The sequence below is a fragment of the Centrocercus urophasianus genome, unplaced genomic scaffold (genome assembly GCF_019232065.1).
Source record: "Centrocercus urophasianus isolate 14NV4802_14NV808 unplaced genomic scaffold, USGS_Curo_1.0 seq_19, whole genome shotgun sequence".
Lineage (NCBI taxonomy): Eukaryota > Metazoa > Chordata > Aves > Galliformes > Phasianidae > Centrocercus > Centrocercus urophasianus.
In genome coordinates, this window is record NW_024884744.1 from 18,259,732 (window position 1) to 18,287,703 (window position 27,972).

The 27,972-nt window shown below is 41.1% G+C and overlaps 1 protein-coding gene and 2 long non-coding RNA genes across 7 annotated transcripts in view; 1 reads left to right on the forward strand and 2 right to left on the reverse strand.

The window, feature by feature from the left end:
* Positions 1–1,268: 1,268 nt before the first annotated feature.
* On the reverse strand, positions 1,269–6,903 carry LOC122161294. 2 transcript variants are annotated; one of them, XR_006169147.1, is made up of 4 exons: positions 6,355–6,903; positions 5,503–5,563; positions 3,917–4,079; positions 1,269–1,923 (listed from the first exon to the last, which is right to left on the reverse strand). It is a non-coding gene; the product is annotated as an uncharacterized LOC122161294 (long non-coding RNA). The 2 variants fall into 2 exon arrangements; XR_006169148.1 differs by having other exon boundaries at positions 3,917–4,082.
* A 1,816-nt stretch (positions 6,904–8,719) lies between these two features.
* The window catches only part of LOC122161292 (vesicle-associated membrane protein 2-like), a 37,231-nt gene continuing 17,978 nt past the window's right edge, over positions 8,720–27,972 (forward strand). For both annotated transcript variants that reach the window (XM_042820626.1, XM_042820625.1), the window contains exon 1: positions 8,720–8,945. In XM_042820626.1, coding sequence (XP_042676560.1) covers positions 8,944–8,945 — 2 coding nt within the window. In that variant the 5' untranslated portion in view covers positions 8,720–8,943. The remainder of the gene's footprint in view (positions 8,946–27,972) is intronic.
* LOC122161293 overlaps positions 15,538–27,972 on the reverse strand; it is a 51,748-nt gene continuing 39,313 nt past the window's right edge. Inside the window, exons 4-5 of one of the 3 annotated variants that reach the window (XR_006169145.1) lie at positions 25,072–25,179; positions 15,538–17,657 (exon numbers count right to left, since the gene is read on the reverse strand). This is a non-coding gene — a long non-coding RNA (uncharacterized LOC122161293). Of the gene's footprint in view, positions 17,658–25,071; positions 25,180–27,146; positions 27,471–27,972 lie in introns of those variants that run through there. The other 2 variants (XR_006169144.1, XR_006169146.1) reach the window with 2 other exon arrangements.

Sequence of the window (27,972 nt, forward strand, 5' to 3'; positions counted from 1 at the left end):
CAAATGAGTGGAAGCAACAACTGAGCACCATGGAAACGTGGTTTCCAAGGGATTACAGCTCTCTGTAGTGTAAGGATGTATGCAAGATCTGATTTTTTGTCTGGGATTTCTACAGCTCTTTCTTCTGGGAGCACCTCTATCCACTGAAGTCCAGGGAGAAGTGAGGAACTGGAGTGGTTTGTTCTTGTTTGTGAATCCTGCCTTTATCCCACCTTAAATGGAGGTTTGCTCCTTTGTCTTTCAAGCTTTGCTCAGTGAGCAAGCTCTGGATGCACATTCTGATGTGACCATTGTACAACACAGCCCGAGCAGCTCATTCTAATTCCTGAAGTTGTTTCTTTACCTCCTTTGCATAAGGAATATGGAACCTTTACCTCGCGTATCACAGAGGCTGCTGAGCACTATTGCTCAGGAGTGTGGGAAAGATGTTTCCATGGCTATGAATTTCTTCTGTAGAAGCAGGTTTTCATGGGGCAACAGGGTGAATAGCCAACAATATTAGAATAGATGACAGCAGGGCTAATAGTGCTCCTTAGATGAAGAGTGTGGACTCCAGTCCTTGTACCCAACATTGACTGAAATCAAAAGGGAACAACTTTTAAAGGGGATGTGGGGTTGATAGAGAGACTCCTTTCCCCTATGGGCTAGTGACCTGTGAATTTAGGAAGAGGAGTGATGAAGCAGAGGTCCAAACTTTGCACCCCATGTTCTTTTTGCTTGGCTGAATAAAAGGACCCTTAATATTTTGTATTCCTGAGACAAAGTTTGTTTCTTATCAAAGAGCAAAGAATATGTCCTGCATATAGAGTTGGGGCAGTTGGCGTGGGAGGAAAAGAAGCCCATTGCTAGGCTCAGGGGTCATCTGCTACAGAGGTTAATTGTACAGTTAACCTGCATTCCTAAATTCCACAGAGACAAATAGTTCTGTATGGCTGCGCCTTGAAGCCACCCACCATTCAGCATTGTATATTGGCTAGCCAGCTTTCTGATCATCACTGTGAAGGGAATGGACATGGACAGCTTAAGGTGTGGGATTCACTAATAAGCTTAAACTTTGAATGCCAGTGCTGTGATACACAGGCTCCAATACTTTATTTGTGAGTTACTCCTTCTCTTAAGGAGAGGTGCTGAGTCGTAAGTTGGGCATTGAATGCTTGAAGGAAATTAGAATGCAGTTTTTGTGGCCAGGATAGCCTTTAGAAGCTGTCTTTCCCCCATCAAATTACATACCCATGCCAGTTAATTTAAAAATAAGTTTAATATTCCAGACCACAAGTAACACTGAAACATACCTGCACATTACAAACAATTGTAATGTTCTGCATTTAATACTTGCTTTCTCTTTCGCAGCTCAGTGTGATAATCTTGATTCCTTGAGGGGAAAAATAAAACTCTTTGAAGCTGTTTGAAATCATTTCCTGTTCTTAATAGCTGAGACACTTACAGTTCCTGCTCACAGACTTTATACTGGTTAAATGAGTGAATGTGTATCTGCTACATATGGTAAGTATGAACAGCGTCACAGCTGCAGTTGCTGATGCTGCATTCAGATTGTGCAAACTGAGGCTTCAGCCTAAATGGATCCAAGCTTCAGCTTTCTTGATGTAGTCAGGTATCAGCAGGGCACCCACAGCAATTCTTTAATCACCTCTGCATACTTTCTGGCTTTTTGTAATCAGTGTAGTAGAGCTGCCACGTCCTCCTCTGTCGTAGTGATCAAGTAGGCTGTGAGCAATGAAACTGCTTTCTGAATGCAGGGTCTCACATTTTCGGCAGACAAGGATTTCACATTTTGGACACATTTTTCCAGAATGTGGTTGCCTTAAAGAACATATTTCTTCCCGTGCTGGTTTCAGCTTTTTGGAACCTTTCCTGTGTAAGCATCTCTTCTTGTCTTCAAAACTCTGACTCCTTCCCTGAGGGCTGGAACAGTCAGAGGAAAGAAAGGTGACAAGTTTAACCTACATATCTCCTAAATGAGTGACATCCCCAGGAGCAGTTACTGTTGATTTATGAATCCTTACTGAGGTTCTGTGACACACTACGAGCAGGTGCAGTGTATGATCTGCAGAGAACAGGAGTGGGCAGAAAATAGAGAAAACTGGCTCTGGTGTTATGACAGCAGTGACAAGCCATTGTTTCTTTAACACAGAATTATTACAAGGACTGTCCATCACTACTTAAGCAAAAATGTAAAATAAAGAAAAAAACTCAGGTTAGCCAGTTAGATAGGCTCTTCAGTTCTTCAGTATTCACTTCTTCGGTGAGTAATCACGACATGCCCTCGTGCATGAAAACAAATTCCATACAGATATGTGCATCTAAATTAAAGGCTCCTGATGTAATAGACTTCATCGATACTATTGTAAGGGTTATTTTTCTCCTAGCATGCAGAAATAATTATGCTAGCTCATAGACAAGCCCTATCTTGTACTGTCTTTGGATAGAGGTTGAAGGGCTGGAAGAAAAGCAGCTTTGATACACTACATTTTATACAGAATAATACCGTTGAAGGTTAGGGTCATGGTTCATATTCAGCAACAAGAGCTCACAAACCAGTGCTGAATGGCAGAGATCTTCTGATTTAGCTACACCACTGTGAAAGTTGTGTAGGCCCTGATGGCCTGAATCTTTAGAATTACTGCCATGCAATATGTCTGCAAAAAACATCCAGTAAAATCTGAAGACTCTCCATTAATGTGATTAATGTGTTACTGCTTTTTTTAGATAAAACTGGGAAAAAACTGTCACTTTCAAATTACTGTCAAGGCTGCACAGCATGGTTTTACTGCTTACGGTGGTGTCTGCCTCTAGAATGCATGCGTTAGTAGAATCGTGGATAATAAAGGCAATTCAAGCTCTGGTTCACCAACTTCTTGGATCCTTGCACCTTCCAGTGCAGTTCCCCATGAGTGCAACAAGGTAAGCTCCAAAGCAGAGCCCTTGGTATCAATTGTTTGGCAGTTGGACTGATGGAAAGATTCTCTCAAAAGCAAATCTGGCCTGTTTATTTTAATCTTATATCAAGCTTGTAACCAGTTGCTGTGACTGTCAAACTTAATGTAGTTAGCTGAGTAATTGCTGCGACTTGCATGTACTTCCTGCTAAGACAGTAATTTCATGATCATTAGCAAAGACAGACTCTTTTTAGGAGGTCTGCATAGAAAATAGCTTTTGTAATGGATGAGGAAAGTCAGTTTAAGATTCTATCGTGATACATACACTATGTTTATCTCCTGTTAAGGAAAAGTAACATCAAACACAAGGACTCAAGAAGAGAATTTCAAATCTCACAAGCATGATGGAACTATCTCAAATCTAACAGACCACAGAGCAGTAAGCTCTAGGACATTTTGACTCCTTGCTCACACTCTGATAAAAGGAATATTTTTCCATTAGTTGTCTTTTTTTTTAATCCTCCTCCAACAGGCAGCAAGCACAAAGACTCTGTTGTAGGGAAGATATCCCGTAGGACTTGGTAGCTGAAACTTTTCAATGCTGATTTTGGTTGCTGCTGCATTGCCGCTGTTTGTGGCACCCTGCAGCTAGAGTTACTTAACTGGTGCAACAAACCTGTTCTTTCTGGAAATGGCCCTGGGCAGCTAGAATGTATGTGGACACATGAGATACCGCCCCTCCAAAATCTTCTTGATTGAATGGGAAGAGGAGTCATCAGAAATGATTAAAAGAAGAATATGCAGATACACAAAACTTGGAGACCTTACATTCACACACGTCTGTGAGTGGCTTGCTGCTGTTCAGATGAAGTTGTTTAATTAGCCTGTCACAATTTCCTTGTTGGTGAAACTATTAATACAGCAGAACGTACAAAGGTGTTTCGAGGTGCACTGAAAATGTTTATAAATAAATTTCTCATTTGAATAAGTTTACAAAATAGAATCTCAGATGTACTTACAGTTTATTCCTAGGAGACCCAGAGAAGAAACTCAGTCCAGAAAATCTTTTCTTAAATACTCGCTCCCGCTTCTTTCGGTTGTGTTTCCCATCTCCTGTGCTTTCTTCTGTAAGTTCCTTCTTTCCTTTCTGCCAGCTCATTTTATCTGTTGTAACAGCAGCACCTGCTTGGATGAAAGCAGAAGTCTGAATAGCTTTTTGAAATAGCCTCTCCCTTACTGTGTTGCACCTGGCAAATTCTCGCTCTGTTTCTCTACAGACCTGTAAGGTTCCTGGCTATGCGGAAGGCTTAGCAGAGATCAGCCAGCAGATGCTTTCCATCAGATGGAACAAGTGTGAGCTTTGAAAAATCCTGCAGCCACAAGGCAAATTGGCTATTCTTCCTCAACCGCTATTCCACATGATTATGGAAAGGAGGCTTGGGCGTAGAATATAATAAATACTTCCTTTTCCGTGCACTCTTTCATGATTAGGCTCATTGGTGAAAAGCAAGAAAGGAGGAGGAGGCTCATTTGATAAAGGAGCCAGGAGCCAACAAAACGGTTTTGCACAGAGGACAGAAGCAGACAAACAAATGCTGTGAGATGGAACATACACTGCAATGCAAAAACCAGAACCCTGGAAAGATGAAGAACCAACTGGGGATTTTAGTTAAGGCTTGGAAATTGTTTCCTCTTTCTTTTGATGAAGCACTTGATTAGGCTGCATTTCCGCATTGCATTGCTTTGTCTCCAAGAATTATCCCTTCAGCCTCACTGATCAAATTAGTCTCTCTGCTCTACATTTGATACTTAGTAATTGCATTAACTTTTGGTTGCTTGGCTTGGAGGGTACTGTCCACCCTTCTAATGACTGGAAGTGCTCGTCTGTTTCTACCTGTTGTTCAAAATATTTTCCACTACTCTTCCATGGATCTTCCTCTAAAACAAGGCATACAAACTTTGTAGTCTGTATCAAAAACAAAACCAACCATTCTGAACTACATACTTTTCTGATTTTATCCTTTATCCCTTTCATTCCTTGCTCTCAACTACCCACCAAAACCAGATTTTTAAATACAGTGCTCCATAACTAGTTTTTACAGTAGGACAAACACAGAAAATAGGGTCTCAGTGTGCCAGTGCTTTACAAGATCAGTCCCTAAGACTGTTTTTCACTGTCGTGATTATTTACCAAGAATGTATATTGGCCTATTTACAAGAAAAACATAAATTCCTAGAATGAGCAGTAAGCAATACATCTTGCTGTCCTGCTTGGTAATGAGACCCCCAGCTTTCAACAAAACTTAGGTAAGTTGGAACTGTTTCTTCACAAATGGCAGAAAATATTTTTTATGAAGTAAACTAAAATCAGTTCATCGACCTGCACAAGGAAACTGGCAGTAATTGATGAGCGAATGAAAGTTGTGAAGGAAAGAAAACTATCCCCTTCATAATTAAAAGAATGCAGTTTTTGATTTGTATCAGAACAATCCACAAGTTCAAGGCCTGTGTTGGGCATACAGTGGTGTTGAAGTGAAGCCTTGCAGAACAGAGCAGTCTTTGGCAAACAAAAAGCAGCAGCTGGGGAGGCAGGAATCTGTCTTACCTCTAAGAAGTGAGCTTCAAAGGCTTTTGCTGCAGGATCTTTCAGAGCTAATCCCTCTTGTCTAGAAGATCAAGAGAAGAAAATGTAACACTGAAAGTACAGGTGTAACTGTATGAAAATTGGTGGCAAAAAATAGAAGATACACAGAAGGGATCTTTTCTAAAGCCTTTTAGTCAATAATAATAACACGCTGAATAATTTCAATTTCACTCCTTCAAACATGGTATTATTTGGCTGTCTATCCAATGCAACTCTAAGGATGTAGGTGGAATTCTTCTATATTTATTTAAATGTGTTGCTATGTTAGAAGATTTGAATATCCAGAATTTTAATGTCTTGCTTTTATTCCGGGTTTAAATCCTGTGAAACTTGACTACTGTTGCCTTCAATATACTGATTATTTGCCACAACTTTCATATTTAACAACTGCGATAGCCAGTTTTGGCTTTGTTAGCTAAAGTAATCAGTAATAATGTTATCATAGCCAGCCCTGAGATTTACATTTTTATGCAGTCGGTTATTTAACAAGTAGCTCAGTGGCTCTGCAACAGGAATCCTGCTTGAGATCTGGGACACAATTAGTTGGTCTGTAAATCTCAGCTAAACAACAGCGTGCAACACTTCAGGAGTCTCTGTGTTACCTCTGTATGCTGTCTCTGAAAAACAAGGCCTGGTACCTGCTAGACTATCGATGTCAGAACTGATCCACAGTGACACTGCTTTCATTCCTGGACGACTTGAAGAGCAGATTGGCGTCTCTGTGCTATCATATTTATATGATTTCAGGACTAACTGAATTACAGAAGGGGTAAAGAAAAGCAAATTACAAATGACACTGATAATTTTCCCTACCCAGGTCTGGCAGGATGTAGGAAAATCATTTTCCACGAATGGAGCATCTCCACAGCTACCCCTCCAATCGCAGTACACACAGCAGGCTGCAGCCAGATGGTAGATCCTGAGATAAAGAACAGAGCTATAGGTAAAGCTTTGTGGCAGGGACTGTCGGGCAAACATGCAGGGCAAAGGTGCCAGACAGGAAGGCAGGTCAGGAGGGGGGAAATGAAACAACAGCATCTTGGGGAAGATCTCTGTGTCCCCAGGATGCAGCTTTTCTGATCCAGTTCTGTGTCAAGATTGGTTCGAATTCTGACCATATTCTTCCTGTCACCACAGGGTGTCTCTGCATCTCCTCAAACCCTGAAGGCTCTGGCAGCCTTCAACACCAACCTGTGGTCTCTTTCAAGGAGGTGTAGGCCTAAAGGGAAACACCCCCCTCCCCTTAGCAGCGGATTTTCTTCAGGATCACAAGCCTGCTTGGGGTAGAATGGTGATGCCTTTGCTAGTGGGAATTTCTTCATTTGAAGATAAAGCCACAGTACAGTGATGCGCCTCAATTGGCTTTAAGGGCTCCTCCCTACAGGACTGAAACCAGCTGTGGCATCTGATGTGGCACACTGACCTAGATCAAGCTCATTCTGCTGGTGCAGAGTTAGCAAGGTTCGAGGCACTCTCCCTGTACCGACACGCTTTCTGCTAAAGCAGACAATCTCTCTGTGCCCTTTTACCTTTGTGCTCATGTGCTTAGGATAATTTGACAGAAATAAAGTTGTGTGCTTGTACCAGATGTGGATCAAGTTAATTCTAACATCATTAAGGGCAGAACAATAGAAAAACTGAAAAACACTTGAAATACACTAGCTCAACTACTAACAGTTCCCAGTACAGAGACTGATTAAATTTTGTCTACCTACTTGTGTATCTCTTCCCAAGGCCCCATTCTCTTTTCCTGGCAGTAAGTAAATACAATGAGGTCATCATATGCATAGTTATGGAGGTGATGACTGTCCATCAGTGGTCATCAAAAATGCAGGAGCATAACATCTTTGTGTCCTAGAAGATGGAAGTGTTGCTCTTCAGACTTCAGCTTACCTCTCCAACCATTTCTAATATGTTACTTAACTAGTGTTTGTCTTGGAAGTGATCTTACTCAGTAATCTCTTCCCTGAGCACAACTCAGTTTCTGCAACCTTTTTCATGTGAAACTACCTGTGGAAGAAGGAATGGTCCAAATGAGAGTTTTCTTCATGTAAATTTTAAAAAAAAAAAAAAAAGAAAAAAAGAAAATGAATTCAAGGGTTGGAATAAAACTAATGACCTGGACTTTGACTTAGGAAACAGCTGAGCATCGTAATATCTGGGCTGTGTATTGCTGCTGTGGATGTTCTCATATTCCCTGATTATTTTTCTTCTTCCCATGAAAACCTTCAACTTGATAGCAAGCTTAGGAACTGAGGCTGACACTTTGCCCTCCACCTCAGCATTTGCTTGTTGCTTAGAGGAACAGGTCATCTTGTCCTTGGCTTCAAACGTGTAGAAAACACAGATTTAATCTGATCATGCTGTTATACTTTATCCCCAGCAAGCACCCCAAGATCAGGTACCCTGAGATCTGGGGTCTAGATATGTACAAAAGCTCTTAAGCCCTTGCCTTACTTGTGTATATGCTTGCTTCTAAAGGCTCATGGTAGCTCTCCCTGAAATGGAAAGTTTGTGAAGTGTCAGGCCGTGGTGTCTGGTGCGGTGCTTCCATAAGTAAAGCACAACAAACCACCAGTGGGGACAGCAAGGTTAAGTTCCCACTTCTTTTAAAAGAAGTGTTATCTTTGTGTTATCTTTTATCCTCTTTGGCCTTTATGTTGGGTATGGCCTTGGTTCAAGTGCACAGGAGCACGTTCTGCTTCAATGGAAGTTTGGCTGTGTGAGGGAGCTAAAGAAATGCTGACTTTAAAGAAGGAGATTCAAAGTGGAAAGTGGCTGCCACGACCTAGGTTTAGTGGGAGTCAAAGGCTGCAAGAAGCCCGAGGCAGAAGCACACGGGCTTGGCAGCCGATACACTTCATTTCGAAGATCACCGTTAGAAAATAATGGTAGATCCAGTAGCTCGCCTGCCTCTGGTTTTGCTGTACACTGTGAGTAGCGATGACAGACGCTTTCTGTTCACAAGTATTCACTCGTGACAGCGCGGACAGAACTGCGATACCTCTCTGCTGTTTGGTTTTGTTTTGTTTCTAGAAAGGGGAGGAAGGAAGAAGACGGCACAGACAAAGGCGACCTCCTCACACCTGCCGTCGGGGCGAGCCCAGCCCTGGAGCCGCACCCCAGGCTCCTGCTGCTCCCCGCGGGGAGGCGGCGCGGGCGGAGCGGCGGCTGCGTTTCCATGAGTCACTCCAGGACTTTCTGCTGCCTGCCGTGAGGTGGGGAGGGGGTACCTCCGTGCCGACGTCCTACTCCGTGATGTGAGGCACAGGCATGCTCAGTAGCTGGTGCCTACCCCTCCTCTCTCAGCAACGGTGCCTACAACGCTGAGAGACCGCCGGCAGCCGGAGCGGGGCCGGAAAGCCATCTTTACGGGAGCGGAGGCAGCGGCAGTCGGGAGCCATGTGAGTGCCCGCGGCCGCCAGCGGAGAGCAGAGCCGGGCTCTCCCGCGGCCGCCGGTGGGCTCGGTGCCTGCGGGGCGGGAGGGGGCCGGGGCGAGCCGGTGTCTGGAGCCGCCGCAGCCCTTGTGGGTGGCACCCACGCGGCCGCCGGCTCCGGGGCTCGGGGCTGGGCGGACGCGAGCCGGGCAGCGGAGCGCGGGCTGGGGCTGCGAGCGCTGTGCGGGTAGCCGGCAGGCAGCGGGGAGCTAACTCGGGTGAACAGTCGAAACGCTGGGCCGGGATCCTCAACAGGTGCAGGGCTGTTGAACGGTCTGAGTCACTCAGCGGCGCTGAGCCACGGCTGCCGAGTCCTGTTTATTTTCGCCGTTTGATGAAACGCTCTCTCAAATAGTCGCTGGCTGATCCGCTCAGCCGCGCCGCACCCACGACCAGGGGCCCCTGTCTGCACGGCTCGGTGATTATCTGTTGCTTCTCGTTTGTATCCCTTTAAACCTCTTCCAAATCTTTCAGTTCAGCGTTAACAAAGGCAATGCTCTATGCTAGACAGCGATGAAGCCTCCAAAGTCAATTCTTAAATCAGAACCGTGCTTAGTTAAGTAGAAATTGATCTGAACTGTGTTCATTCACAAAAAAAATCTGGTGCCTAAACGCACGATTTTACTATCGTCTCAATTCATTGCTCGTTCGCAGTCACTCCTAAGGGACAGCTGGAGAAGATGTCTAAAACAGTCTCAGGGAGTGCTACACAGCAGAAAGGAGTGTATGGGGGCTGGAAAGCTGTGGACTTAGGTGGTGGTGGGAGATCTTGGGCTCAGCTGATTCATAGAAGAAGTGGAAACAGCCTTGAGTCTACAAGCACACATTTTGGATTGTTGGCTTTTTTCTTAATGCTCTCTTAGACAATAAGCTTTTATCCGTGTTGCCTGAAAGGTTTTCAAGGCAGGGTGCTTGTAAAGGAAATCCTTTATGTAAACACTGAACTTGATCTGGCAAAAAGCTGGTTCACTGTAAGCTTCTGTTGCCTAGTTGTGTTTATATCAAGAGGCAGATGATGACGTCAAATACTTTTGTATGTGAGCTGTTCGTCAGTGATTAATACAAGTGCTTGTTGTTGTGGCGTTACACAATTGAAACTGTTCCAACATGAAGCAATAACTTGGATAACGTTTGTCTTAACCCATGTATATTTCAGTCTTGGGGTATTTAATGTGGTGCTCATGAGGCTTTGTAAATAAAAGCAGAAAAAGTGAGGTGATGCTAGTAGAACTGGGTTGTGCTTGTGTAAGGGACTTGTATCAAATTCTGACAGGAGTTAGATGGGAAAAAGAAAGCAGTTTTTGTCTGTTTTGACAATGTTTCAGTTTGATAACTGAAACAAATCCGAAACAAATAAGCTGCTTGTAATTGGCAGCATCACTGTCAGCTGGCTTCTGTTTCATTGCCAGGTATTGATATGAAGACTTTTTTGTTTTGTTTTGGGAACATCTGCAAGAATATCATGTCCCAGTGGCTTCTGAGTTAGTGATGAACATGAGAGATAAATGTGCACTTAGCGACAGACTTGTAGCCGCAGCAACTTTTGTACTTCACAGGACCATAACAGCTAACTGCTAGTGGCAATTAGAGGTTCTCTCTGCTGTTACTCCTACAGAATGTTGCAAACATGGACACGTTTCCTCCATGTGTGTGTGGATGTGCATTTGAGATAGGATGCTGTGTCTTCAGCTGGTGTGAAGTAGCATCATTAGTTTTTGACAGTGAGGGCAGTGAGGCCCTGGTGCAGGTTGCCCAGAGAGGTGCGTGCTCCATTTCTGGACACATTCAAAGTCAGGATGGACCAGGCTCTGAGCATCCTGATCTGGCTGTAGGTTCGTTGCAGGCGAGTCGGACTACATGGCTTTTAAGGGTGCCTTCTAACTCAAACTGTGATTCAGTACAGAACTCTTCCACTGGGTTGTGGGTATACAGCTGTATTCCCAGAGTTCTTTCCCAGTTTTCAAGGACTTGAGGCTCAGTGAGTTTCTGAACCAGAGGGAGCTTCTTTGTATTTTATGATTCTCAGTGGATTTTGCTGTTATTCTTTCATGAAGGTGTCCAGTTGCTCCATTGGCTGTGTGCAGTAGCAAAGAGCTCCACAACTGAGCTGTGCAGGCTGTGAAAACTGCTTCCTGTTGGTTTTGAGCTAGCAGGTATCAATTTCACTCTGATCTCCTACTCTGACATTGGAAATCAGTGAACAACATTCACCACTTTCTCTGTGGCTCATGATCATGCACTCCAGCAACCTGCACTGCTTTACATCAGGTGAGAATCTGTCCCTGTGGTTTCTGTAGCAGTGGGCAGAATCCAGGGCAGGTGACACACATTCAGCTAACAGGCATCTTTCTCTTTGGTGAAGGCAGAGGGGAAGAAGTTGTGGCATAAAAAGGTTGAATGAAAGAAGAGGGATATAAAAGGGATCTACAGTGAGAATAAAGAAGAGTTGGACCTTGCCCAGTGTAGCTGGAAGGGTTGTTCCAGATGTAAGGAGAAGACAAAAATCTGATTGGAAGAGATATGAGGAGCAGTGAAGAGAGATGAGTAGTCAAAAATGGTGCTCAGATCTGAGGTGCTTATAGGCATTGTTTAGCTCTGGAGAATAAACTAACAGCAGCAGGTGAAGTGCATGGTTTTGTTTCTTTTACAGTGGTCACATCTCAGTAGGTAATCATATCTAATAGAAGCTTATGGCATCATGTCATCTGCTGTTTACAGATAGGTCAGTGACCAGACAGCAGGGTGCCTTTGATTGCATTAGTCCAACATAAGCTCTATTTCAGGGTACTACTTTTTGAGACAAGCAGCGAAACAAAGCACCTGGCTCTCCCCAGGGGAGGACTGCATCACTAGATCTCATTCCTAGGGCAGCAGTTTCTAAAATAAATGAATAAAATCATGCCTGCTTCGAAGCAGCAAGGAGAAGATCCTAGATGAGGCGGCTGGGATTAAAATGCTTCTACCAATGGTGATGAGTATGTTCAGGTAGAATTTCTGTTCAGTTCTTCTGAAAGGAGTGGCATGACTATCTCCTGCTGTAAGGAGAGTTGTACTTAGCCCTCCTTCTGTGGTCACAATTTTATGGAACTCAGCAAAATCTCTCTACCACGCCACTCCTTCATACTGAGCAGCAGAGCCAAACCAATTTAGTGCAGCTCTCTTTGTGATCCCAATCCACTGCATGGGGCGTTCAGCGGGCTGCAAAGTGAGTATGCCCAGTGTTTGTCCTAGGAAATTATAGATGGGATGAATTTTGTAAGTGTGGCAGCACCTCCATGCTGGTAAGTGTCTGCATTCCCCTAGAAACACTTTCCAAAAGAGCTCTGGAAATCCGTGGTGGCAGGAAGATTTTGGTCCCCTGCACTCTCGAGCTTTTGCTTCTTATGGTCAGGTGCCTCAGAATCAGAGAAGCTAGATTGTTTTGGCATTTTCACATACATATATTTCTCTGTACAGTGAGTCAAAGGGTATAATGGTTTTGAGGGTCCTGTAGTATTGATTCATGCAGAGTTCTTCGTGTGCAGCAGTAGAAATAAATGCTTCCAACTCATGTTAGACATTGTTCCTGCTGCATGCACTTGCATTTTGATATAAGGGTGTCCCAAACGGGTTGCAAGTCTTTTGGATATTTAGATGATGAGTGATTGAAAGTGTGGAAAGCAAACTGAATGTTGTCTTGAGGACCTCTGTGAAGGATTAAATGCCAGCATGGAGACAATTGAAAATTATCTGTGAAAAGTACAGGCATAGTGAATATTTTTCACAACAAACATTCTTGAAAATAGGCTAAGTAGGCTAATATGAGTAGGTGAAACCCAAATACATTCAATTCAGTGATCCCTTTCCTTGGAACGTGTTTGAGTTGACCTGCAGGTGGTTTGTGTAGATAGCTGCAGCAGCAGAATAATTTATAGGATACTTGAAGTGGTTTTATTAGAAGCTGAACTAGTCTGCCAAAGGAGCATTTCTCCTTTTTAAATGCTTTTTACTCAATTAAGATACTGCTGAAAAATGGATATTTAGAGCACCAGGCAAATCCATGTTTGTGTATGCAGGTATGTACTGCTCCCAGCAGGAACTGGCGTAGTTCAAGAAAAGAGCTTGGTATTAAGTGTCCTTTTTCCCTTCATTTCACTGCCCTTCAGCCAGGATGCATGGTAGATTCTCACTGACAGCTTTAGCAAAATGTTTATGGTGCCCTGGAAGGGGCAGTACAGACTGTCCCAAATAAGTACAAATGACTGAACAGCTCATCTTAGGCAATTATGACTTACAGAGAATATCCTCTCACCTGCGTCATTCAGTGCTGTGTGCTGTCATTGCTCATGGCCATTACCAGGAATTAACTATGATGGCGTTTTTTAATGATGCAATTGCTTTTTCTCTGTCTGGACTTCACCCCTCTAAACTCATTTTCTTTATCCACTCAGCGGTCAGCAAATGATTGCGTGGGTTTTTTGCTGTTCAGTTATGGAAAATCTTATGTTTTCTTAAAAGGTGGTAACTCATTGAAATAGATCTGTCCATACTTTTGCAAGTGTTTTGTCAGTTTGAATTACATTGTAGATGAAATAATTAGAGTGGAAGTTTCTGACCAAATGATCTGAAATACCTAAGCAAGTACCTTGATCTCTTCAGGTACAAAATTTAATGACAAGTATACAGGGGGAAAAAAAAAAAAAGTCTTCTATTTCAGAGTAAATCAGAGAGAAATTTCTGAAGTGGCAACTCACATCTGCTGGACTCAGTATCACAAGGTCACCTGAAAGGATGATTTTTCAGAACATCAGAACTATTATTTCAATTTCAGTATTTTTTGTTGGTTTGTTTTTCAGTGGTATTTAAATGTAAATCAGTAATCATGTTGAAACCAAGTGTTGGCACCACATATTTATACATCAGAGCTGGGAATTTGCCTGTGTTTTGGAAGCACCAAGTAGCTGACCATTTGTATTTGTGAGGATTCAGTGCCATGAACTTCTCTAGATTTTGTTATTATACAATATGGCAAACAGCCTGTGGGATTGAGACAGCCTTTGCAAGAAGTCAGAGAAATAGAATTGATGGGCAGTGGGAATACACCAGAGGCTGTGATGTGTCCTTGGTCTGGAGTTAAGTAGGAGAGGAAGTATCCACAGTTTACAAACTCCTTACATGATCAACGAAAGAACTGAAGAGAGTATTTCCTGGCAGTCCACAGTGATGAGTGTTGTACTGAACTGCTCTTAGTACGTAATACCGAATATGCTGATTTTCTTTTAAGATGTTCCTATCAGATCAAGGTGGATGTTTATAGGACTGAACTTCAAAATTTTAATCAGAGAATGAAATTGAGAACTTGAACGGCATTAAAAGTGCAGTCATTGCAGGGAAAAGAGTTTTTTTATTTCACATTTCTGCATGTGGGGAAATATTTTACAGAGTTATGAAACAGACTTCTTTGCATTCTTTGAAATGAAGTTGCAAGTTTTGGTTTCTAAATAACCTTTTAAAGCACTGTTACGTGTACGTTTGGGAATGTTGTTTGGAGAACTGTTTTTAGAGATATTAAAAAATCTGACCAGAAGATGTCCCGAGCAACCTGGTCTTGTGGGCCCTGTTTTCAGCTGGACAGAATGACCTCCCCTTCCAACCTCAGCCCTTCCGTGATTCTGTTTGAAAACATCTCTCACAAATGAATATGAATATGTTGAATATTCAAATGAATATGTTGAAGGTAAACATTTGACTGTTTCCAAGCGTTCGAGTTTTCAACTTTTTCATCTGCTATGGATGGAAATTTCAGGTTGAGGGTTAGAAGATGGATTTTGTTGTGTTTCACTAAATTTTAAATTTCTGTAGAATGGATAAGTTGTCCCAACAATAATATAATAGAATAATATTATATGTATCAGAATAACAGAAACGAGGCTGTACCTGAATGGGACAGCAGAGTCAAATACAAAGGAATCAGACCACAGGTTACGCATTACAGCTTAGTAGATCTTTCATGCTTTTTTTAATAAATTAATAAAAAGAAAGCAGATCACTGGAATGCATTATTAAATTTGGCTTGAATTCAAGTGCTCATATTCCTCCCAGAGTACAAAATCCAGATTCCCTGCAAGCAGGCTTCCTCATTTTTCATATTCAATGCAGTCTTCTCTAACTTGGTGTCTGCCTCTATCTCTCTAAACCAGCTCTTGCAAAAGCTTGGTAGAATTTGGTAGATGGGGAAAACTCTCATTCTGTTCCTTTGTAAGCAGTGTCTCAGTAGACTGCATGTTTAGTAAAACCATACATGCTCATATCCAGTTAGGGTGTCTAAATCCATAAACAGAGGAAAAGCAAATCTCACTGTCACATGCAGCAGGCTGGTTTTAGGTAAGGTTGCCAAGACCTTATTGGTTATGACCCACAAAGTTTGGCTTTTGCAGTTCAGGTCCTTTACTTTTTTACCCGCTGATTTATTTAGCACTGTGTTGGCTGTTAAGCTAGTACAAAGACTGTGCATGGTGGTAGTCTTGCTTCAAGGAATGGCTGTGGAAGGGACCCACAAGGATCATCAAGTGGTCAGAACCACTCGAAATCCAAACCCTATGTCTGAAAGCAGTGGTCAAGTGCTCATTGAACTCCAGCAGTTCAGGGTTGTGACCTTGGGAAGCCTGTGCTGTGCCCAACAACCCTATCAGCAAAGAACCTCTTCCTAACACCAACTCAACTGTCTCCTGATGCAGCTCCATGCCATTCCCTCGAGTCCTGTCACTGGAAAGTCACACAGGAGCTTCATGGGCACGCTCAGCAGATAGTGCTCCTTACATCCATGCTGGTAGTTCTTTTTGACTGTCAAAAGCAGGAGAGATTTTTAGCCTAATATCTTCCCTGTCTACTCAGACCTTCTCCATCAGTCTAGAGTTCATGTATTTCAGAAGTGGAGATAAGGAGTGGGTCTTCCCAGCGAGCCTTGTGTACTGAAGTTCTTGCTGGAATTCATCTCTGAATCATCAGAGCAGTAAGCCCAAAGTATCGAGCTCTGCATAAGTGGGAATCTGCAAAGGAAAGGACTTAGGAATTGGCTCCATGAGCTTCTCAGCATCTTCTCCACACCAAGGATACCAGTTTTGAGGAGGCAGAATTTCTGTAATGGGCTCGTTGCCGTTTTAGACCTGAGTCAGGCGATGCACTGACTTTCTGTATACATTTAGGTCCTGGCAAAGTTTCCCTAGAAACAATGAAAATCACTAATCATCCTTGAGCTCACTTGCTGTCTTCTCCAGGAGGTTAATGGTTAGAAATTACATTTGTTCATTTGCGTTCACATACAAAAATAGCTCCTCTTTAATGTGCTGGTGAATCTGGCCTTACTCAGGGCCTTAATTATGGTGAGCTGCAGTAAGGCAAAGGGCACTGCTGCTTGAAAACACAAACTTATCTACTGTCATCCTCCAGCTGTTGGCACAGATTATTGCATGGAAGGGTTCCTATAATGTGTTTTAGTGTTTAGGTGTTTTGTGCATAATTTTTGGAGTTTAGAAAGGAGTTCTAATACTAAACATTTCTGACTGCTCTGATCCTCAACAATGCTTATAAAGGGAAAAAAACAAAACCTCTCTCTCATTTAGGTCGATCTGTGGAAAAGCTTTTTGAATTCTGGTTAGATTTGCTGATAGCTGCTGAATGTTCCCCTTTCTCTTTTCTTCATGTGTCTCCAATAGTATCAATTTCCAGTGTGTGCACAGAGGATAGATGCACCTGATAGCTGTCACCCTTGGTGACAATTCAGATAGGGAAAGGGGGAGGGAAGCAAAGAAACAAAGAGCTTTAATCAATAACAGCAAAAGGAGGGTTGTGACCTAATCCTGGAAAGTGTAGAGCGCTTTGTGCTATCACTGAGCAGCTAAAATGTTTGGCAACTTTGTGTACCTGAAACATCCTCAGTGGGATCAAACCTTTCAAAACTGTTGACATAAGATATCTAGACTTGTCTATTTGCAGAAATGCAAGGATTCCTAAATAGGCTTCAGATTGAGCATCAGTAAGCAAAACTCTGGCAAGATGACTTTGCATCCCTTGTAAAGGGTGGGAGTGGTGAATGCTGTAGGCTTGATTTCCGAGGATTGTTTTTGGCCAAATACTTGTATTTGCAGGTGACAGAATTGTGTATAAATATGGCTGGTTTTGTTTTCCACCACAGATGTGCCAAATGGCAGAAGAATCTTTCCGGAAGACTTTGGCTTTCTAGTTGTTTCTCACACTTCTAAAGCAGCCTGAGATGCAGTGATTGCTTGTAGACCATCAGCTTATGTGAGAATTTCAAAGTAGAATCCTTTGAGCTGGTGTCAGTGTTATAGCTGGGAGCCTTTCTGCTGATTGGGATCTAGGGAGAGCTCAGCCTGAGAGCGGGTCCTGCCAGGATGAATCAGCAGTTATCTTCCTGGAAGTTATCGACAGTCTGTACATCCCGTGTGTTTAGCAGAAATCCCACCAGACTATAAATGACTGCTTCTGAAACATTTGACTTCTTTCCAGCAAGGAGTGGTACAGTCATTCCCTGACAGCTGCGATACCTTCTCCCACACATCCACGAAGATCACACGGTGATGTTTTTTCAGCAATTTTGTTGACTAGATGATATACATACAGAAATATTTCAAGTCACTGAACGTTTTCTTTGCACTGAACGAATTCTCCTAAGAAGACTAGAAGGGAAGGAAAAGGCAGAATATATCACATCATGGCATCTTGACACTAAGCTGCACATTTTGCATGTCATTTCCCAACTGCTTAGTGTACATGAAGCAATATGATCTATTTTATTTTATCTTTAAATAACGTCTGTGTGTCTAGAGCAGTGAAGCTGAAGCTGAAACCCCTGCAGTACCGATTCACTGCCCTTGCTCTGACCTTGTTCTGACAATCAGTTTTATCCAGTTAACTCTAAGGAGGGTAAGTGGATTTGATTTTAAGTTCTGTGCAGAGACTGAAAAGTTTTAGCAGTAGAATGAGCTCCTAACTGTAACCATAACTGACAGGTGCTTTCTTGTTCAACTCCCATCTGGCAAAGCCAGTTATGAACTGTACAAGCTGATACTGTTTTCACTGCTGACTTCCAGAAAGCTGGTTGCTGGGGACCTTCTTCGATATAGTTTTAGAAGTAAAGCCTCTTCTCAGTCCTGAGCCCATTCTCCCCACTGTTATCTCATGAGGAGTAAGGGTAGTGACATATACTGTGAAGAACGAAGGGACTTTGACTTAGAATAAAGCAACAGTTCCAGAATCAGGCATTAAGGGAAGGAAATGCATTAGTTTAATGTGTCAGATAAGGAGTGTGGATGAATCAAGAGGTGGTCTGCACCTTGGGAAAGGAAATACTGTTCTCAGGGAGAAGAGCAGAGCTTCGCATCCATTAGAACTGTGACTGTACAAGAGGTATCAAGATTCTGGAGAGACTTGCAGTAGTTTTGGAGAAAATGGTGCTTCTTGTAACAAGTACTCCAGGCACTATAAGGCACTGAATGGTTGCTAGTACTAAAGCCCTTTAGAAGATGAGCTGCTAACCAGCAGAGGAAAAAGGAGTCCCAGAGATCAGATCAGCACAGGAAGTTAAATCTGAAATCCTTGGAGGATTCTCACTGGCTCTATGTCATATTGCTATACAGTTCTATACAAATTAGCTTCACCCTGAGATGCTGCAGCAGCACAGCATAACTTGATGGAAAGCATTAAAAAATGTAGAAAAAATGTAGCTCAGAAGGTTGCTCCCTATTAATTAAGCATTATATACTCTGCTGAGGGAATCTGAAAAATCTCCAAATATTGTAAAAGCATTTGACAAGTTAACTAGTGACTAGCCAAATGTTAAAACTGCATTTCATTTGTTACATTAAGTGTGGTGATACTGCTTGTGTCTGGTTTTGTTCTGTCATTGTTTGTTTATAGGAGTGAATCTGGTTGACAGTAAAGGAAGCTGTTCCCCATCCAACCTGATTGGAGTAGTTGTGCTTTGGTGTCTGGATATATGTGACCACTTGCAAAACGTTGGGTTGAAAAGATCTTCTGAAAGGCTTATGTTTATTTCTGTAACTTCTACTTTGAAACTGATGGTCATTGCTGTAAATAACAACAGAGAACGTTTGATAAATATTTCTTCATATCTTTAAAAAAATTGACATCTGGGACCTACGGTGAAATAAGTTGCAATAAATGAGGAATGCCTCTCATTTGAGAGGTAGTAGAGAAGTATTGTGAGTACTGGGCAAGGATAGCAACACAGTAAGTGTATGGGGAAGAGGAGACGAATATAGGTGTTTACACTTGCAGCTTGCTATGCCAAACAAACATTCTGTCTCTTGACAGCACCAGTCACGTAACAGTCCCTGGCAGCCAGGTGTCTTAGGCAGTGACTCATACACTGAATACAGTTCTCTGTTGTTTCACTGCAGATGATCTAACTTGAAATGTGCCTGCCCTGAATCTTCTCCGTGGTGAATGCGACTTGTCTGTCAATGTTTGAGACCTCTCCCTTCCTGAGGCTGCTTCATTTAGATTTATCAACCTCTGAGCATCAGCTACACCTCCAAGGGATGGAGGGCTCCTAGCCTAACTTCCCTGGATATGGCCTTCCTCTGAGTTTGTGCTGTGATAGCAGCACTGTGTTTCTGGGCTCTAACAGCAGAAATATACCTAACAGGCAGCCAGTGGTGGTAGGAAACAGGACTGCTGTAATTCCTCAAATAAACAAAGGGAATCCCTCTGCTCTGAGCTACAATTTCCTCTAATTCGGTCCAAGTAGAGTAGTCTGCGTTTATTGATCTGGGCTTTCTTATTGAGAGAATAAACTCAGCAAACTTGGCTTCTTTCTTTCATGCGGGACAAGACTGATTGCAGGCTGAAGTCAGAAGAAAATTCACTTAGAGTATTTGAAGAATTAAGATGAGGGCCTTGACTCTTTTTTTTTTTTTTTAAGCCAAGCAGAACTTCTGAATTTCAGAAAGACCTTCATATGTTTTTTCCTCTGCCAATCTCTATTTTATAAATTCTTATCTTGGGTTCAGTTCAGAAAAAATCAGAATCATTGAAGTGGCGGCTACTTCTTTTACTTTAATTTCCTACATCAGACAGCAGCATTGTGGATGCCTTGGTGTTTGCAGAAATGCAAGGCATGTGATCATTGAAAAGATCAACAGCCCAGTCCTGTCACTTAAGGAAGACTTAAAATTTCAGGTTTTCTCTTTCCCAAACTCTTTTCATAAGTATTAGAACTAACTCTAGATGTTATTGTTATGTACGTGCAGATGTAGAGAGATGGTCATGCTGAGCCATTCTTTCCCAGTTCCTAGTTAAAGGGCTTTTTGGACAAAAGTTGACGAGCTTTGTTTGTACTGTATGTGTACACTGAGAATATAGTGAAGAGAAATAGGGAAATGTATCACATTCCTTCATTTTCAGCAGGGCAAGGATCCTATGTTATATTCAGGCAGGAAGAATTACTGAGGCAATGCCATCACTCCTGTTGCTAACCCATGTCTGTCAATGAGCAGGGCTGAATTGGGGTCATGTGCCTTTGAGATGGAGTAGATTGTTTCTGCTTTATTTTTACTATGCATGCAGATAGACTGAGCAAAGAAAATCTAAGGATAGACTGGAATGTAGAATGTGAACAAGCACAACTCATTGCTACATTAGGCATCACACTGTCTCACTGTATTACACACAGAAGGAAATCAGTGCTGTCTCAGTCCTTCTGTCTTCAAAATGGAAAAAAAGAAAGGAAGATATTGTAGTTGGTTCTGCATTCCCTTAAGAAAAAGACTCAAGGATTATATTTAGTTAACATAGTTCTAAGTGCCCCCAAATTACTAAGAATTCCTTATTGTTACTGCCAAAATCAGGTTCTTCTGGAAAAGTAAAACCTTCCAGAGAAAACAACGTGCTTTGTATTTCCATGTACCACATAGATTTTATATAGAACCGCTCTTCAGATGAACACACAGAATGAACACTCAAAGATCATAAGCAAATAAGTTGGCCTTTCAAGAACTGAGAGAAGATCTTAATACTCTGAGAGAAGCGTGAGATTTCTGGGTGAGAAGATATTCAGAACTGGAACAAACATTTCTGGCTAGGAGCATGAAGGTTTTTTTTTCAAATTGCTCATGTTTTTTAGTGGCAGCTGTTTTGTGCAAGTGAGTGTGGTGGACACCCAGTTTAGATGTTTCCATGATGCTATGCAAGGGCTATCCTCTGCATATGGATGCTATGATGCAAAGCATGCTTTTCTTAACAGCTCAGTGTTTTGTTCTGTTTGGAAATAAAATCCGGAGAGGCTGATGTTTTCGCATGTGTGTGAATTAATGGGTTGCTTTGTGATAGGCAATTTGTTTTAATTGTTTGTTTTTCAGACTATCTAAAACTGAAAAGTTAGCTGTTGGATGGTACTGGAAAGAGCTTCCTCTTTTGGGAGCCTCATCTCAGTTCACTGAGGTGGTGTTTGTCCCAGTTCAGGTAATCCAGGTTTCTTCCCAGTAGTGCTTTTCTCTACATTGGATGTGTTATTGGTGCTTATCTTTTTATCCGCTCCTTATTGCAAGTTTATAGGTATCCTTTATGGCAAGCTTGTAAGCATCCTTGTTGCTTGTTTGATAAGAAAACACTAACAAATATTTTATCATTTGTCTATAGCATCAGAGAAATAGAGAGTAGAGTTTATATTTGTCCCAGAGCTTTAATAATATCTTTCCTTTGCTGCTGATGTGCTCCAAATTTGTCTCACAGAACTGAGTTGGTGTGAGACTGTGTCTCTGTCACAACGTTCCAGAAATGGACACATTTTCTAAGAAGTTGAAACTTCTACCTTCTTTCTGAGGTTTTGTTTTTGTTTTTTTTTCTCTCAAGGTACCTGGAAATAAAGCAGTCTGCAGCTACTTTTGCTCACTGTTTGTCTAGGATGATGGCTTCAGGGTGATGACTTTTGTTACTCATGATTTTCTGTAACTCCTACAAGCATGCTGGGTGCTCGGTGATGCATCTGTTAATAAACACTAGTTTAATAATAGAGGAGCAGTAGGTTGCAATAGCGTGGTGCTGGTAGGAGGAGATACCCAGTAAGGCTCGTATATGGGGAAAGTGGGTTACTGGGGTAAAACAGTTAACTCTGCCTTGCTCTTTTTTGCCTCTTTCCTCACCTTTGGTCTGTGACTACCTTTGAGTATCTTTGCTCTCCCTCAGCTGCTCTGCTTCAACAAACCTTTCGTTGAGTGTTTGCTCCAGCAGTGTGTGCATAATGTCTTCCAGATTTTTCATCAGAGACCACATTCACCTTTTGTCATCAGGAATAAACCCGTCAGTCTCACTTCTAAATTGAAATTTGATTTCTTAAATGTTAATAAATTAAAAAGAAAAAAAGAGAAGAAGAAAAAGGGAAGAAGAAAAAAGCAGTCATGCTGTGACGTGAAGAGAATATAAGCTATGGGCTGGGGAGAATGGGGAAAGTATCTTCTCTTTCTGTCTTTGAAGAGAGAAAATAAATTCCCTATGGAAAGATCAAAGCACATAAAGTTAATGGATTAACGTTTAAAAAAAATACCTGAAGGAAATAATAGGTTTCAACATAAAAGAGGAAAATAGACCAGTGTTTTTTGCTGGAGATACAGTTAGATGGCTAGCTAAATACCTGAGATTATATGTTGTAGCTTTTTGTAGCTAAAGCTCTCTGAGTGGGAGTAGAGATTTCTTTCCTCATGCTTCGCCCAGACTCCACATACATGGTGTCAACATAGCCTGTGGGTTGTAATCCTCCTCTGCAGCAGCATTCTGTGCTGCTGGACTACAGACTAATGCATCCCGTAATGCAGCCAGACCCTCTTAGGCTAACTGTGTGTAGTAACTCTTAAAGTCACTTCAGCAGCCTGATAAGGTCCTGCTAGAGTACAAAATACCTAGAGTTTATGAAAGGGGGAAAGAGAGAAACCCTCCTCATGAATCAGGAAATGTTCATGTGTGATGAGCACTGGAAAAACTTCTTGTGATGTAATGAGCAGGCAAGAGACCTTGACCTGAGTGATATTCAGAGTTCCTGATAACAGGATACAAAGAAATACAGAGGCAGTAATTGAAAATGGCTAATTTAAGCAGTCTGTAAAGAATTGTCAGGGTATTGAGGCTTTTGCCAATTCTGAGTATGAGGCCCTCATGATTCTCTCACCTTTTCAAGGAGAATGGCACTGCTATAGTCTTTTTGTATCATGAGATTAATGAGATTATGCACTTTATGCCTGGCATCTGGTTATATCTTTTGCTTTTAGCATCTGAAATAGATATTTAGGGTTGTGGAGCTTAACCAAACTCTTCTGCAATTGATGATTGTCAGTTAGATTCTGGGCCTTATAGAGATTTGTGTATATAAAGGCTAGTAGACTGGCACCTTGTAGTTAGCAAGTTTCCTTAATTCCTTCAAAAGTAATAAAATAGGATGTTGAATAAAGGCTTCATTTATTTATTTAACCACCAGTCTTAGTATAGCAGCCAAGTATCTAAACTTGGCATCTGAAACAACAGTTTTCAGCTTGTATTTTATCACTTACTTCTACAAAGCAGTAACCAGAGTGGAGCCCTGCCAGCACATGCTATTCTTGCCAGGCTGAGGTGACTGACCTGCTCTGTGAAGTGAGAGGGAGTGCTACTCCCAAAGACTATTCACAGGTACAAAAGTGCACTGTCCCCCTTTCTTCCACATCTTTCTGATTCACAAAGTTTGTATTGCTTTTATTTCCAGTGTTGACAGTTTTATCACCAATCATTTTCATTTCTGTGCTGATGCATGGAAGATGACCACATACCAAACACTGCTACAGCACAGTGCTACTGTGGGATGATGCTGGCATCACATGTAATTAGCCATTTTAATCTCTTCTTTTAATAGCTGGGAAGAAAACACATAGAATCTCTGAACAAAACAGCCTCAATTTTCATTTGAAAAAGGAAATAAAGAATGATTCATTCTAAAACTGTACGCTCCAAAGGAGGAAGACTTGAATTATTAACAACTTATCTAAACGTGATGGGTGCTGACACCTTCATCTTTTATTTTTACTGCCATGCATTTCTTCACAAGGGGTGAGAGAATTTACACTACAGGAAGTGTTAATGGTTTCACGCTTTCTACCCATTTTTAACTGTCTAATTTATGGAAAGCCATTACAAGGTGAGTCATTGCTTTCACAGGATTAGTGTGGCTGAGACAGAGTTTTAGGCGTTCCTTCGTTTTTCATATTTGCTTGAAAGGAACAACAGACCCACAATAAAACAGAGTTCAGAGGCACTGCTCTTCTTGATCATATACAAATATTGCAAGAGATGCTCCTTGTCCCTGTAAGCTAACAGCTGAAAAAAAAAAACAGTGATAGAGATTCATCTGCATTACAGACACTGTAAGTTGAGGTGTCTCATTATCCAGAATTTGTGCTTAATTGGATGGGAGTTAAATAGTTACAAGGATAGTTACAAGGATAATTACAAATAGAAGCAATAATGGGAATCCCACTATAAACAACTCTTCTCCTGCAATAGCTGTTGCAGGAGTGCATTTACTCTCTTCTTGATCTCAAGAGATTTGGTTGGATGTTCACAAATTACAAAAAAAAATAATCACTCAAGCAAAAGTATCAGGGCTTGCCCTGATAGTGAATAGAAAGAGTAAGTTTTCCATGGGTTGAAATACATTTGGGTTGTCTGTACCACCAATGTAGCAAAATAAATTCAGCGTGTGGAATACTCAGGCACTGAATAAGGTGTAGATCTCATAGCCAATGCTCTTTGTAAGGTCTGTTCAGTCTCCAAGAGATAGTAACAGATTAATTTTAAAGAAAATCTGGAAATGAATGTGTTTTTGAACTACTGCCCTATAAACCTCTTAATTTACTGCAGAAGGCATGTGTTACCTATGAGGATTCATTCACCCAATTAGAAACTCTTAAACATCCATGTCTTTTTTTCTGCTACAGGTTTTCTCTTTTTTTTTTTTTTTTTTTTTTTTTGGTACAAATCTATCTTTGGAGGTTGTTTGTTTCAGTTGTGTGCAGATTAGAAGCCTGTATTTCACTCCATAGCACATACCAGGTAGTCAGACTATCCATCCATAGCTTCAGAGTTGTCCTTGCTGGGAAGTCTGTTGTGCAGTTGGTCAGTGTAAACCTCTTGCTGGATTAACTTAAAACTACTGTCCTAAAGAAATGAAATTTTTATTTTGAGGTGCTATCTGTAAACAATAATGAAGTACCACTAGTTCTCCCTCTTTGTTTTCCACTGGAGAGTTTGTGGGGAATAAAATTAGAGAAATGATGTTACAAGCCATTTTTTGTTTAGAATTCTTTTTCTCTCCACAGTTGTATGTTCTGTCAGCATCTTTTTTCTCACATCAATTATCCTGACCTAAGAAAAAACAAACCTCTTAGTAATGGTGCTTGAGGATTGGTATGTTTGCTGTATAAATTCTGAAGCAGATACTGAGTTGCTCTAAACTGAACGAACAGTGAAGCCACAAGCATTTTTTTCAGCTGCAGATTGTAATTTTATATATAAACTATCATTTGTTTTTCCTAGGATTATTAAAATACTTGGAAAAAATTAAGAACATAACTGGAATATAAAACAGTATGCATAAAGTGGGCAAATGGTAAATTACTGGTGTTTGTTAAATGCTAAGTTGCAGATGATGTTAACTGCTGTACGTGTGAGTCTTCGTTTGCTGCCATTCTCTTTTGAAAGGGATGTTATAAAACAAATCCTGAATGCCCCTTAAAATGTATCATCTAATTGATCATATGAGAATGGTTAGTCAGTAGAGTAGGCATGTAGAAAGTCATTCATATTCAATCATCCATTTTATTTCAGCTTGAAGTTAAACATTCTTCAGCTGCTATTATACAGAAAGAGTTTGTTCTGCAGACAGAAGCCCATTGGAACTGCTGTTTGTAAGAAAATTCAAAGTACTCTGATTATTGAGCTTTGAACAGTTTCACCACAATCCTGCAGGAGGGTTTTTCTTAATGTGTTTGGACTAATTATTGTTATTCACCGGACGTACATATAGATTTTCAGGCAAAAATATTTGGAATTTTATTCTAAAGTTAAATCAACACAGACATTTGAGTTCGATGCTTTTAGTTGTACTTTCAAAATGCTCCATGTTTTTCATGTTCTCATTTCATTCAGGACAGTTGAGACAATGCAGAAGAAAAGAACAGAAGCAGCTATGTCCTTTGAGAGCTGAATGATTGCCTGCTCCTTTGTTGTATCACTTTTACTGAAAATGAAGCCTCTTCGTCTACCAGAGAACTATGATGTGTTAGAATAGCAATAGCAAAACTAGAGGCTGAAAAAGAAGTGTATGGATGCAAGTCTTTTAAATGGAGTCTGTGCTCTCAAGGAAGTTCAACTTATGTGACTGCATCTTCACTGTTCTGCTAAATGTGGAGGAGTGTTGAAGACCTCATAGACTCGAATTCCTAAATGTTGCTGCAATATCAGTAGCTAGGTAGACATGAGACCCAGATTACCATTTCCAGCAGAGGGAAAGTCTCCCAGGGAAGCTCAGGAGATCTTTCTTACTGTCTCCAGCCATATGTGGGGATAGTCCAGGCTTCACCACTAGCAAATGTTCTGTATGCTGTCTGATGTTCACTAGATGTGGAAGGGTGGGGAAGGGCAGTGGATGTGGCTGGAACTGGCAACACTGCTGGTCTTGCAAAATGGTAAGGGAGGTAAGCTGATGGTACTTGTTTGACTGGGGAGTAATGTAGCAATTTGGGTGTGAATCCAAGCTTTATTGGTTTGAGTCCTCATGGAACAGTTCATAATATAGTCTGCAAATGTTTTTGTTGTTGTTGTGTTTTTTTGTTTTTTTGTTTTTTTTTTTTTTAATTAATGAAATTGTAAGCTAGGACATAAATGGAATAATTTGAATATTGCTGATGTTTTAGACAAGTGGAAGGAATAAGATTCAGTTTGGTACCAATAAAAAAACCTCCCTGGGGACACTTGCCACAAAATGGCAGGAAAACACAAAATAGAGAGTTATGACAATGTGTCATGAAAGTTTGTTCTACAAATAGGCCAGTGGATGGAGTATTTGTCCTGCTTTGATGCTTTTTTTTTTTTTTTTCCAAGCAAGCTAACCTAGAAAGGATAAAAATAAAGCAAGCCATTACTAACAGACTTTTTTTTTTTATTATTGGCACCTGTTACTGAATCTTGTGCTTCATTCTGTGGTAAAACAGAAATGTCTAAATGAATCCAATTCATATCTTCAAGGTAATAACTGACAAGTTAATAAAAGTAACAATTAGAAGATGCGGGTCTGCATCTGCTTTCTTTTGTTCAACTCAGTGCATTCGTTCATACAAGGTAGTCAGAATAGTTTAATGTCTTCTTCATATGTTCCTTTTTTTTTCCCTTAACGAATTAAGTGAAAGCATTCTTTATTCTTGAACATCGACAGTTGCACCAGAAGACATCTAAAACGGTAAGGAGGAGTTATACCCTACTATTAGAAGCCCTTTGGACATGGCCTGATACAATGTGGAGTTGTGACAGTAATATTTTACTGTAATTACTTTCTTAAAATGACAGAGCACTGCAATTGCTATCATTTTTTTCAGTGTGAGTTAAACTCGGTGTGTGTGATTCAGGCATATTCATTTGACAGAATGCTCTGAATTTGCATGATTAGACAGCCTTTCATATTATGCAGCTCATCAGGGCATTTTTCCCAAGTAAAAGCCAAGCCTGTGCCAAATTAGCCGCTTTTTATTTTCAAAGGTAGGTGGAGAATAATCTTACTGTGTTCAATAAAAGTCTCTGACCTGTGTGCACATACATTCAGGTGGGTAGGTAAGTAGTATTTCTAGTTAGTTCTAGACATAAAATGGCATGTTGGAAGATTGAAGGCTGAGCTAAAGTTCTTAAAAACAAACAAAAAAAAAACCAAAATGAAAGTACAAAATGATACAACAAACT